Source organism: Charadrius vociferus, unplaced genomic scaffold (assembly GCF_000708025.1).
Source record: "Charadrius vociferus isolate BGI_N301 unplaced genomic scaffold, ASM70802v2 scaffold300, whole genome shotgun sequence".
NCBI lineage: Eukaryota > Metazoa > Chordata > Aves > Charadriiformes > Charadriidae > Charadrius > Charadrius vociferus.
In genome coordinates this window covers 508,361-522,589 of record NW_009646513.1, presented here as the reverse complement: position 1 = coordinate 522,589, position 14,229 = coordinate 508,361, and the positions used below count along the sequence as shown (strand labels likewise).

Genomic DNA, 14,229 nt, shown 5'->3' with positions numbered 1-14,229 from the left:
TGAGTTTACTGCTTAACAGGTTGACATTTCAGCCAATATTTTCTGACCTTCTGCACTTCAGATACATTTTGATTGCGACACACATTAATGGACATGAAAACCTCCTCCAAAGAGCCTGCAGGTTCTCTCTACGAGCTGTTTTTCCTTTCCAAAGCTCATGAGGCTGTTAAACAAAGTTCTTTTTCTGGGATAAGCACCTGTAGGTCTCCTTTTAATTCTTAGTACAAACTGATTGGTAAAGTGTGTAAATAATTAAGCAATACCAGCACACACCGAGGGGCAAAGACTGAACTATTTCCTCTTACTGAGATACATTTTTGGGACGTATAACACTATATGTCTTTGAAACTTTTTTCAGCACCTGAGGACATCCCCAGTGTACTCATTTCCCAATAATCTGGATGCTCGATGGGAACTTACTATACATGTTAATTACAGATACGTCTGTCTAGACCAATACAGAGAGATCCATGCAGAGGCTGATATGGTCATCACTTAACACAAAAGGCCTCAGGACCACAAATATGATAGTCATTATCGTATTTATAGAAAGTATCTTGGTTTTCTCAGCCTTCACAGCTTCCCCTCACGCATGAAAAAACACATAGCAGCAACCACCTTGCAGAGAGATTAAATTAAATTTACTGCAGGTGGGCCCCTTGCGAGGGGTGTTAATGAGGAGCAGACGAGCAGGAATAGGAAACCCAGAGAGGGATGTGTGACTGATGACGGGCAAGAGAAATTGCCAAGCACGGCCTGAACCTCTTCTGCTGTTGCATTAAATTGGCTTGTTTGGGAACTGCCAAATAAAAGCTAACGAGATCAGATTGCTTCATGCAGGATTGGAAGTGGGCACGGCTAATTTATTAGTGCCCAGACTGAGTGAGGGAGGTCCAGTCTACAGAGAGGAGAGCACCTATTTTAATAGATCAGAGCAGACTTGGCAGGGCAGGAAATCTATGTGATGAAAAGCAGAAGTGAAAGTATTCACTTATAGCTCTTGTTAAGCTGTGAAAGATAAAATAACTTCCTGTTAGAAGCTAACTTATATTTGCAGGGTGAGATGGTAACAATTTCAAGACCAGCCTAGACTTCAGGGGATTCCTCTTTTCCTTCCCATGAAGAATCCTGTTATACACCTCCCCTCGAACAGCAAGACTGTGCTGTTTCTTATAAATCATTCTCAGCAGGCAGCTGTGCAGAAGGGATTTAAGGGAAAAAGGTGACAACTGTAACCTAAAAGGGGTTTTTTGTTGTTATTTTGGTTTTTGTTTGTTTTTAACCTAAGAAACTATGTTAAATTAATCAAATGGAGATTTATCAGAACGAGAAATGGAAACAAAACAATATAATTGGCTTCAGAGCACAGCATGGATTCCCCTCAAGGTGGACCTGCTCTCAGAAAGAGTCTGGGCTGAATGGTTGAGTGGGCTGTTGTCTTTGAGATCCCCTCTGCTGACGGATTGAACGCTTCAGTGTAAATCTGACAGCACAGCTTGGATCTTTCTGCACCTAAGGCTCACTGGAAATCTTGTTGTTACTTGGATAGCGCTTATTTCCTTTATAGCATAACATGCAGTCATCGTTAGTGCTTAATCCCTCCAAAGCGTGCTGCTGTATTCCCCCTGTGGAGGAGTATCACCCAGCCCGGCTCCCACCTCTCCACACACTTTAAAAGATGCGGCGATGATTGCCCGAGCTCTTGTTTTTCCTGCGGCAACATCTTAAAGTCACCCCTGGGGTCTGTGACGTGACATCCTAAAAATGACCTCGTGAGGTTCCTGTCTGTCTTTAATGACTCTTTGCAGAACAGCCTCAGTTTACATGCTGTTTTGTTTTTTTTTTCAATCCTCGTATTCTCAGCGTGCGCTCTGGAACACGCTGGTACTCTCCTTCACACAAACCCTTGTAGGAAGAAGAGATTTGTAGGCCAAACTCTGTCCTTTATGACATTTTCTGTGTCAGTTTTTCTGCCCAGGTATTCATGCAAGGGGAAGCAATTAACTTGCAATTGTTAGATCTGCACATAGTGCATCCAGGGGATGAAGAGCCAGCTGACTTTCTCCTTGCTGGATCAGCAATGAAAGGTTAACAGGAGCAAAACGCACTGTGCATGTCTTTATTTTCACGGATGCCACCTGCAAAAGCATGAAATCCACAGAAGTCCAGATATGTTCAGTGAGAGAGTGGCTTTGGGAAAGGGTTTTGTTCTGTGTTTTTTTGTTGTTTGTTTCTCACATGCACCCCGGAATTACAATATTCATGTCTTTTATGCTTTTGGTTGAACATGAAAGTCAATTGTCTACCTCAAGAAATATTCAGATTTCTGCTAAAAAGTAGGACCGTGTTGCTCATTTTACACTCTTCTGTTTCTAAAGTGATTCTGGTGGTTCTCAATGAGAGAGGAGGACTGCAGTTTTGGAACCCCACCAATTAACCTATTTGGCATGTTGCGGCTCAGTTTAATAGAGTGGATATCATAAACAAGTTCTCCATGTGCATAACCAAGGCTCGCAGTCCCAACATGCTCTGGAACATAATACAACCTTATTTTACTGCTTTATTCTTCCTAGTCATATAATACTACGTAGAAGGAAATAGGGGCACAGGTGCATTTAGATAACTGCTTCAAGTCAAACCTATGGTGTCCATCCATCCTGTTTAAATTTGGATCAGTAATGACATTTTCCCAAAAGAGAGAGGGAGGCTCTGCCCAAGAAATATGTCACCGTCAAGAAAGCACCATCAAGAAAAAAATCAGCACCTTGTGCCAGCAGGGAAGGAAGGCACGACCCACAGGCAGTCTCCTACAGTGGGGAAAGTCTGCAGTGTCCTCCGTGGAAATGATCTAAAGCTTTGCCAGAAAGCAGCTTGACACCTGCCAGCCCAAGCAATGATGTGTTGTGAAATTTGTGTGGGATCCTCCTTCCTGCGCTATTCAGTTTTAGTACGTTAGGTCTAAATTTATTATTTTTTAATGCAACTTTAATCTTTTTTCTACCATGTAACAATTTGTTTCAAAAATAGTTGGTGCTATGCAAAACAGCAGACTGTACTGAGAAAATCATGTTTCAGCAAGAATCTTAGTGCAACCCTCAGCATCCTGCATACAGATTGTGGAGTGGAAAAAAGGTATGTCGCAACTTGTCACACACACATCCACCCTCTTGCTTTTTTTTTTTCATTGTCTTTCTCAATCAGCTCTAGGAACAACTACTTGGGTCAGCTGGCTAGATAAATCAGCTTGCTGGAGGACTCTAAAAGCCTTCTCTATATCCCAGGCAATAGGTCACGAAGTCAGAGCAAACAGCTGTAGCTAGATAGGGTCATGCCCTGGAAATGGAAATCAAGTGAACATGCAGAATGAGAATGTGCATAGACTAGAAAATGCAAATAACCATTTTTGCAAGAAAAAACACGAGTGCTACAGAGTAGCTAAAGCATGTCGGATTAAGAGACGCATGCTCATAGGGGAAGAGAGATAATTTGGAAATAGGGGGTGGGCTTTGGAGAAATATGTCTTAATCAATTAACATAACACGCAAGTAGCAAGAACCAGTATGGACTGTGTAGCATAATCAGCATATAAAGAGTAGCACAAAAACAGGGGAGATTTTTTTGCTCAATCCAAAGAAGGCTTTTTTCTTATTTTTTTCTCAAAGTGTAGTCATGGGTCAGCCATGAGTGGTCTCTATACACTATACAGAAATATCAACTGTGCTTGCAAGAATTTTTTTGTCATTTGCTGACAAAAGAACCGTAGTTCAGGAGTTTGCACCCTCTGTCAGTGCACTATGACTGGCTTGTCTTGCAGTTTCTCAACTTGACGGAAAAACAGCAAGGGAAACTGAGGCCTCACATAGAAGGCAGTCAACATGAAGACACCAAAAAAGCTGCAAAAAGACAAAAGAATTCACAGGAAAAGACAACCCCAATTTTGTCTGTGCTTCCCAAGGTCAAAAAGCTTCACCTCCTCTCTCCTCTCGGCATTAGTAACTTCTTCCAGACATCCCAGCAAATAATTTCTATGGAGAGAGACTAGGAAAGACAGATGGAGCCTCCTCGAAGCTCTGCTTCTTGCTTCCCTAGTGACTGGTCACCAGATGCAGAAACACGGCTCAGTACAAGTAGAGGTACAGCTGGAAGTTTATGCCTCTCTTTTGAAAGAAGCCCAGCACCACTGCTTCCCACCTTAGAGACCCAGAAAACACTGCAATCTGGATTGTGAACCAAAGAGAAAAGGTAGGAGAAGCAAAAACAAGCACAAAGATCCGGCAACAGTGAGATTACCAGCAATGCACTGTTTTCCACAGGGATACGCAAAAGGGAAATTTAATTACAGCTCCTCTGCCCTTGCTGGCTGATAAGACAACGGAGAGAGAAAAAAAAACAACAGAAAAAGCATTTTCATCATCCAGAAGGTCTTTGTTGCAATTTTTTTTTTCCATCTTTGTAAAACATTACATCATAAAATAAAGACAATAGCAGCAAAACTTATCAAGATGGTACAAGCACATTCTGCTCTGTACCCTGGTAATGACATTTATGAAATTGTCCCTTTTCTGAAAATGCCTTTCTAAAGCACCATAAATCTTACAGAGAGAGAGAAAGAGGGACAGAGACAAGAGAGTAAATAGAATGTCCTCACAAGTGGATTTACTGATTGCTTATACTATAATTAGAAGTTGATCAGGAAAAATAGTAGATCAGCATCCCACTGAAATGTTTCCCCAAATTTTAAAGAAGTTCTTTTTCAAATGCAAGGCTGAAAATAACTAATAATGGTTTCTCAGCCTTGTCCACAAGGTCCAGATCAAATTTTATTAGAACTTTTAAAAAAAAAAATCAGTCTAAAACTATATTGAAACACTGGCCTGAATAAATTCAAATTGTTGGGAAGCTGTGATCCAGATACAAATCCTGCCTTTTTCTAATTCTAGCTACTACATGATTCCAGGATCTGCAAAACTGCTAAACGGTAGGCTGAAAGCTGGTATGTTTGGCTTACCATCTAACAATAAGCTTTCTGTTAAGCTTTCCTCTTTAAGCACCCAGCTCTCACAAGGGAAAAAAAAGAGTGTGGGGGTGGAATATATTTGGGAGACCAAAGTATTCTCCCTCACATGCCAGATATCACCTGCCTGCAATTTGCTCTCAAGGAGTTCAGCCAAGGAAAGGAGATCCTATTTGTCTCAAAAGCCCACCTGCTAGAGAAATGTCCGCTTTCCCCTGAAAACACCGTACTGGTATTTCGTGGTGATAAGACTCAGCTCAGTCGTGACCTGTAACCAGAGAGGAGGGAGCACAGAAGTTCACAACTACCTATGTGGAGCGGGGAGGCATCACCACTAAACCTGTGTGCAAGGGTGGGCATGTGCACGTCTTCACGTGGGGTCTTTTTTCAACTGGTTCCTGAGAACTCACCAGTGTTGTGGATGAGACCTGCCTTTAGAGTGACCTTCTCAACCCAGCATGATCCAGCTCACAGAGCATGTGCTGGCTACATCAGGACACCCCCAAATTAGCTTTCGCAACTGCTTCCTCAGTGTTTGATTTGAGCAGCATGAGTCAACAGAGTCTAACATCATTATGTCCTTCAGTTGTGCTGGCAGGAGGAAAAAATTATGGTCCAGCTCACCAATCGTATTAAGGAGAGTAACTGCTACTGGTAATAAAGGAGATGGGGACCTCGGGAAGAATTCGGCAAGCCAAAGGAATTCGCAGATCTGCATTTTTTTGCTGATACATTTCAGGCAACTATTTTCATACATTAATCTACAAGCCTTTATTTGAGTTTCATAGATTTGTGTTGATTTGCTTTGTCTTTTCATCGATACCTGATTGCCTAAGGAACTGTTTCTGAAAGCTGGGCATAGCTGTATTTAGTACTGATATAATGCCATCCCAGTAAGTGTAAATGGCATTGTAGAGATAAGTTAAAACAGCAAGTCTTTGCTCTAAAAAGCTTAAAAATAACAAGCTAGCTCTACTTTACTGCACTGACTTGATGGGGGCAGATTTTGGCCTTAGATTAGACAAAGCATAGCTCAGAACAAACATACGTACAGGAAGGACTAAAGCAGTTCCCAGTCACCTTTCAAATTCACATCTGTTTAGTAGAAGACTTCTTGTTCTAGGTTAGTACGCAACACAACATGAAGCTTGGTCTTTGCCTGTTATTTATTTTTAGTGAGTGATGGGAAAAGTGAGACTAGCAGACATCATGCAACCTGACAACACAAATAAGCCCCTGAGAAAACCAAAGCTGGCAAACAAACAGCCATGTACAGCATAAACACAAATTCTTCAGGAAAATGCAGGTTTTATAAGGACAGGGCTTTTAACACCCTGAACTCACAGACATACTTTCATTTACTGTGGGTTAGAGAATTTTGCACAAAGTCTCTGGCAAAGCCATAGCTTTGGAAGAACCAGACTTGTACTAGAGACATCATAAAGCCAGACAGCAGAAGCTCAGATGATTTATAATTTCACAGCAACAAGCAAAATCAGATTTTATGAATATAAATAACTGGTTTTCTTATTTACTATTATTTCTAATAACTGTTATTAGAAATAATATTTCCTATTAAAGGATAATGAAATTCACAGACTGCCACATGGATGAAGTTACAAATCTTTTCAAAAACACTCATGCGAAATCTGCACAAGTTCAGTGATGGTTAATGGTTCAGGAGGATCCCCAAAGGAACATGCCAGAATTCTCCTGCACAAGACAGTACAAAGTGGGACTGCAGAGCTGAAAGCTGTAGGAAAACAGAAGCTGAGTCGTCCTCTATGTGTGAGGGCTGCAGCTACAGAAAATACGTTTCCTTTCTTCTTTCAGGTCCCAGTTCCCATGTCAAGTCATGTGCTCAGGGCAGGACCTGAGAGTTAAAGTCAGTAAGTTGCCCTTTTGTTTGACTTTATTTTCAGGCTGCTGTGAAAGGATGTAATTTACAGCAAAGTTCAGACTACCTTTTGCTAATATTTTTAGTAATGGTGGAACAGCCTCACTAGAAAGAACATCACAAGTTTTTTATAAGTATTTTAAAATGCCAAAGGATGAGTTTTTTAGCCATAAAAACACTTGATGTTTGAACTGAGATTCTCTCCCAAGCTGTTGCATACTACCAAAACTAAGGGATGGCCTTTACAAGGAGAGAAGCAATTTAGGACATTAAAATGTACCTTTAGTTGTCAGACATTTCTACCTGCCCCCACCATGCAATACACCATTTGCACTTCCCATATTATAATAAAAATTGTGTATATTGAGGTATTTAATAGGTAATCATACAGGAGAAAATATTTACTCCAGTAGCAGACTGGCAGCTTTCTCAGCAAGTTTCACAGACACAGAAATGGAGAGCCATGAAAGAGGGTGTTTTGCTTTCATGTAAAAGGTCATCAAATGCTCTGTTCAGTATCTCACTGGGAGTTTATTTATCATCACCCTAGCATATCCCAAACCAGGAGTTGCTGAAGACACAGCTGATAAAATGTCAGCCAGGGACCCTTCCAGGCATGAGCAGGCAGAAATTAGAGTGAGACACACACCCCATCAGCTAGAATCTGGACAAGGGACAGACTGAGAACTCAGGGAGTTTAGAGATTAAAAATATGCCAAGACTTCATTGTCCTTCTATCCCATCAGAGCCAACAGTTCTGAATTTGGCCACCAAATTTGCCTCTCTAGTCACATTGGCCATGTTGACCTGTTTTCCATTATTTGCCCACTGCCCAGGTCCCTGCATACACAGACAGGACCTACAAGACAGACTGTTGTTTTCCCTGATCCTAATCAGCAGAAATGCTGTGGCTATGACTAAGCCTTATATTTCACATATAGGAAATGCATCTCCCATATCCTTACAGCTGCCTGTGCATCTGTGCGGGACTTTTCCATTATAGGCAAACATTTCTTGCGAGAAGAACTCAGCTGAGGAACAAATAACACTGCATGCATGATGTTGGCTTTAGTGTTTGGTAACCAAAGAAAATTGCTAGCACAATCTGTATGTATTGCATGCTTTCAGAGTCAGATGAGATGCTTTTGTGAGCCTGATCCTTCATACAAGCAAAGTGCAGGATGGTGTAACCAGGCAGTACTTTAATTCCCAGGACCCAAATCACTGTCTGAGCACTTCTGAACTTTTTCTGGAATTCAAATGCAAATCTAAATTGTAGCTTTCGCTTCTAACTTCCCACCAGGCCACAGTAAAACCCCAGATCTGAACAACATTAAACCTTAGTACATCCGGGTATGCTTCATCCATCCTGGCACTACAGAATTAGCACAACAGGATTCACTGTATTTCTGAGTGAGACTTCACAAGATTTGCTCTCTGTGGCACTCGAGGCTGAACTTTTTGGCATGCCCAAAACTAAGAGCAACAGGAGGGCTAAAGGACTCCGATGCTTGAACAGACCTGCATCTTGCTGGTGTCTGCCTCCAGTAAGCTAAAGCCAGAGTGCAGCCCCACACCTTAAGAGATTCATTGGTAAACTAAGTAGAATTCAATTTCTGTTGGATCTTATTATGTTAAAGCAATCCTAAATGACCTGAAATTTTTCAAACATTGTTTTTTCATCCTTAATTTTCAAACAGATAACGACATTAGAGAGACGATATGATACTTCAAGTGAAGTGAACCAGGAGACAGAACATACAAAGAACTTCTTTCCTCCTCTGCACTGGTGGAATTTGGCTCACTCCTGCAAATCATGCAGAGTCAATTAGATATGCAAATACACATACTCAAAGTTTGCATTTGCATTGCCATGCTTCTATTCATAGCCATGGCAATCACATATTCTGGTGACCAGTTAGGTTTTGAGTTGGCTCATTGCACATAAAATCTCAGAAACTGTCACAGAAAACAAAGCGTGCATTTTTGTGTATGTGGACATGGGCATGCAAATCCGAAAGTCTGTGTCTGTATGACCTGCGAGTGTCTGTATGTTTGACTAGCTTGCAAGACTCGCTATGTCTCTGCCATCTACATCCATGCTTACTTTACCTATAAGCCTACAGTTTGAATTGCAGGAATATTTAGGATTTTGTGAATGCACAGGGAAAGCATCGCTGGTGCAACCATGTATCTCTTCCAGCATGCAAAATCTCCTATCTGCAATGGCAAACGCAGTAGCCCACAGGCTGAGGCTACAAAATTTTAGTGTGTTTTGCAATTCCCATTAATTATTTTGCAGCCTTTTCTTTAAATATTTACTGTGAAGTCTAGGGACATTCATATTTCTTATATCCGTATGTCCAGACAGCACAAAAGATTTTTAAAAAATGTCCACAGTTTTGTTACATTTCACTTTAGTCTAGAAATGCAGAGAGCTCATGTTTAGATTTTTATCAAGAAAAGAGATAGCAAATGTCAAACAAAGATAGTACCTGAAAGGAAATAAAACAAATAATTCAAAATACTTGCTTAAAAAGTTACAAAATATGACAGCATTAATGGCACTTAAAGCTATAAGCACTTAAAAGATTACCACCATATTTTTTCTCAACTTCTTTTTCCTAAATTTATTTTTTCTTTTTTTTTCTGATATTATGACTGCAGCTTATGTCTAAACCCAAACCCAGCAAAAAGGGGCAGAGAGCCCTGAGATTCTGTAGTTGCCTTGGCCCTCATTTGAATAGCGTATATGCTCTTATGTCTATTTTTAAAAATTCAGATTCAGCTACAGAGAACAGCAGTTTGCTGACATGCAAAAGCTTTAGCTTTCCTTCTGTCTTCATAGTCTTACAGCATTAAAATTGAAGGGGTTTTTTCAGTGGCAGAAAGTGTGAATGAGAAATTCTTTTAAAAACAGTTGGCCCACTGTTTTATACACCTAGCCAAATATCATGAAATTAATGTTTCTCTTCTTTTAAACAACATAGCATGAGATGTTGCATTTTCTTCATATGCACTTTCTTGCTGTGACTTTCATTGAATATTTCCTACACGAGAAAAAAATCCACTTGTTTCTTTTCCTTTCTTTTATCACTGGTTAGGATAAATACCCACAGAGTTTTTTCTTTTTTTTTTTTTTTTGTTAATGAAAAAAGCAATCCGACCCTTAAATATGTCTGTGTTGATTTTTCAAACCAGCACCCAGCTGGTGGCTGTGTCTATTGACATTCTTCTGGAGTTAGAAAGATAATGCATCTGATTCAGAAATGGAAAAAAAAAAAAAATCTAGCTTGGATCACGTGCCAAAACGTAAACTAAGCTTTACTGAAAGTTTCTAGTTCACTCCAATAATTTCTCCTCTTTTTAATCACCAGGGGAAGGCTTTATGGATGCATACTCCATTACAAAGATACTCTCTTTTTCATCCCTTTGAAAGGCTCTTCTTACATAGCTGCCCTTTGTCTAATATTATGCCATGGTAGTAGCACTCTGGTGATATTGCCATGGTTCAATCTCTTCCTTTGTGTCTTGCCCTGGTAATCTTATACAGGCTGAAATTTCCATGTGCGTAGCTTTCTGTTGCCATTCTGCAGTGCTGTGTTCCTGATTTGTTTTGGCAGAGCAAGCTTGAGTCTTTATGGCACAGTGAAATATTCTTCGATGCTATATAATTCAGACTGAATAAGGAGTCTGTATAAGGCACGTGTCTCAATATATATATGTATATAAAAACACTAACATTGTTAATTCAAGTCAAGCATCTTTTACATTTAATTTCTGTCTTCAAGTAACGCATTGTTTTCATGTTCCCTTTCTTTGGTTTCATTGGGGATCACTCCATTCTCCAGGTCTGAGTGCTGCTGAATGCAGTTGGTCAGGACTGCAGTGCTAGAAGAGTTCTCAGAATTACACATCTTCTCCGTCTCCTCTTCCTTTTTTTCTTCATCCAAGGAGTAGTTTCGGAAGGTCTCATAAATTTTACGCACATCCTCGGGGATGGTCTTTTTGAGGTCCTTGTTTTTCCTTTTAGTCATTTTAGCAGACGATCCAAACTTGTTAATGATGTTGTCCTCGGATGCCCCCTGCCCGTGCTTGTTGAGCTGATCTGACCCTTTAAGGCGCAGGTTGTTAGGCCTGTTGTTGATGCTTTCCTGAGATGAGGCCTTGAAGCGTCCTGTTTCCAAGGCAGTAAAGACAGAGCGCTTCTCTGGAGAGAGCATGTCTAAGGAATGGGCTCGCTGGTCCAGGCCCAGGCGCCTGCGCTCCATGCTCCGGATGGTGGCTGCCCGCTGAAGTTTGTCATGGATCTCCACACTGAGCCGCCTCCGTGTCTCTCTGAACTCAGCCGTGACGTTCGCTTTCCACTCTGCTGCGTGGGCTTTTATTTCTCCAACCTTTACAACAATAAGAAAGAGAAATGAATAATAAAAAAAAAAAGAAATAGCAAAATGAAGTCTTTCCTATAGAGCTGCAACACAAGCGCTTTCTTCTCTGACATAAAATTGGAGAATGGTCCCAGCTCCAGCGCATCCATCTGGACCCAAACTTCAGCCGCAAAGTGTTTATACTGGGTGAGCTCTAAACACACCAACTAGTGACTAGCTAATGGCTTATGTGGCATACAACTTGTCTGCCTGTTTCACATTTTGCCACCCCACACATTTTATAGCTGTGTTACATGTTGGAAGGTGTTCATGCTAATCCCTCCCTACCTGTCAGCGGTAGATGGGCACGAGTGAGCAAAATTAATCACATATAGTTACACCAATACGCTTCAGAATAGCACAACAACCAGTGTGGCAATACAGTAATGTATTTTACCATATTATAAAATCATAGAATGGTTTAGGTTGGAAGGGACCTTAAACATTATCTAGTGCCAAATGCCCTGCGATGGGCAGGGACACCTCCCATTAGACCAGGTTGCTCAAAGCCCCATCCAGCCTGGCCTTGAACACCTCCAGGGATGGGGCATCCACAGCTTCTCTGGGCAACCTGTTCCAGTGCCTCACCACCCTCAGAGTGAAAAATTTCTTCCTGATACCTAATCTAAATCTAGCCTCTTCCAGTTTGAAGCCATTAGCCCTCATCCTATCACTACATGCCCTTGTGAAATGTCCCTCTCCATCCTTCTTGTAGGCCCCCTTCAGATACTGGAAAGCTGCTATAAGGTCTCCCTGGAGCCTTCTCCTCTCCAGGATGAACAACTCCAACTCTTTCAGCCTATCTTCATAGAAGTGCTCCAGCCCTCTTACTATCTTTGTGCCCCCCCTCTGGACCCGCAAGAACAGGTCCATGTTCTTCTTGTGCTGAGGATTCCAAAGCTGGACACAGTACTCCAGGTGGGGTCTCACAAGAACGGAGTAGAAGGGGAGAATCCCCTCCCTCAACCTGCTGGCCATGCTTCTTTTGATGAAGCCCAGGATGTGGTTGGCCTTCTTGGCTGCAAGCACTCATTGCTGGCTTCTCATCAATCAACACCCCCAAGTCCTTCTCCTCAGGGCTGCTCTCAATCCATTCTCCACCCAGCCTGTATTTGTGCTTGGGATTGCCCTGACTCACATGCAGGACCTTGCACTTGGCCTTGCTGAACTTCATGAGGTTGGCATAGGCCCACACCTCAAGCCCGTCCAGGTCCCTCTGGATGGCATCCCTTCCCTCCAGTGTGTCGACCACTCCACACAGCTTGGTACTGTCAGCAAACCTGCTGAGGGTGCAGTCAGTCCCACTGTCCATGTCACTGACAAAGATGTTAAATGGCACCGGTCCCAGTACTGACCCTTGTACTGCTCGTGGATGGAGCTGTTCAGTCCCACTGAAGGTTCTGTTCAGTGCCACACAGCCACAGAGCAATTAATGTTAATGTTAATACCTCTTAGATAATTTCAAGTGGACCTCTGACTGATCCAGTCTAGAGTTCATTCTCAGGGACAAATGTAGCTGTCTTTCATGGAGGTTTCCATTGCATAACTGTCCAAATACCACCCTCTCAAGCCAGCTGGAGGAGTTTTCAACACATATTCTGAGTACGCACCATGTGCACGTCCTTAAATGTGTCACTACTTTGCTCTGGTTTATTCCTTTGCACCTGAGAACAGAATAATGGCTAAGAATAAAGCACCAACATGGCTGCTGTACTGAATAAATATTTCTTCTGAAATGAGAAAAAAGAAGAAAAATGACCAAGCAATATCTCAGTCAACACAAGCCTTTTCCAAAGATCAGCTAAAGGAGAACAGATTCAGGCGTACGATGTCTGCAGGAGCCTACCAAGGTCAGTGCTTTGCTTGGGCTGCTGTAGCCAGAACTCTGTTTCTGCATTCAGTGGTCCACAAGGAAGTCATCTTTGGTTCCTCAGGCCAGATGACCAGGTGTCCATTTAGAACTGTTTTACTTGTGCCAGCAGGTATCTCATATCCACCACGAGAGATCAGATTTGCACCTATAGGTGCCTGCTGATGATAAACCTGACAGCCACACTCTCTGTGATGCCCCCTTTATTAATGGAGATGTACAGGGGACGCGTCGGGCCACAGGTGCCTTCACAGCGCAGATGCCTTCACAAATGATAAATAGCACTACCTGTCTGCCAAACTTTGTCTATGCCTGCTCTCTGACTAACCCTGGCAAGTTAGCTTTGCTAGTAATACAGGAGGAGATTGTCTTAAAAATCAAAATTATATTATTAACATCCTACACAACAGGCTTCAGTTCTAGAGTCATGGCAATTGCCTTCCATTTTCCACCCTTATTTGAGTGAAGCTTTAGCAATACTGTCTTTGAATCATGAGGGGCATGTTCTGAGTGAATTTAATCATGTTCTCCCTGATGCTTACTACTCAGTTTCTTCAAATTTTAATAATATGGTACTCAGTGAGGGGCTTGAATCTAAACCTTTATTCAGAACCATAATCCCTGGCATAGGGAAAGGTGGGAAAAGTCAATATAAAACCCTGGTTTAAAAGCAGATTCTTGTTTCATAATGAAGAGACCCAGCTAATGTCTTCAAACCCTATGCATCTCCGATTTTTAAAGAGAGAACACTGAAATTTTTATCACAATTTTGTAGCTAGTTTCAGAGTGATTGGCTGGCCTCTCATTCCATAACTGCAATCCTAGTGATGTGTTCTGTCTATTTGGTAGTACTCATAGAGGTGTAATAACCTAGGTTGCTTCAGTTGTTTTTTTCCCTCCCCTTGTGAAGGAGCTAAAGATCAGAAGTAACTGGATACCAAAGGCAGCCATGGGAGTAAACCATGGGGAATATTGAGCATTGTTCATGCAGAGGAGCATCCTTTTTCAGACAAGCAGGGAT

The 14,229-nt window shown here is 41.7% G+C and overlaps 1 protein-coding gene across 1 annotated transcript in view; it reads right to left on the bottom strand.

Annotated features, from left to right (window-relative positions):
- Positions 1–10,224: 10,224 nt before the first annotated feature.
- The window catches only part of KCNK10 (potassium channel, subfamily K, member 10), a 71,813-nt gene continuing 67,808 nt past the window's right edge, over positions 10,225–14,229 (bottom strand). The window contains exon 7 of the mRNA XM_009884573.1: positions 10,225–11,308. Within this exon, the coding sequence (XP_009882875.1) occupies positions 10,685–11,308 (624 nt within the window). The 3' untranslated portion in view covers positions 10,225–10,684. The remainder of the gene's footprint in view (positions 11,309–14,229) is intronic.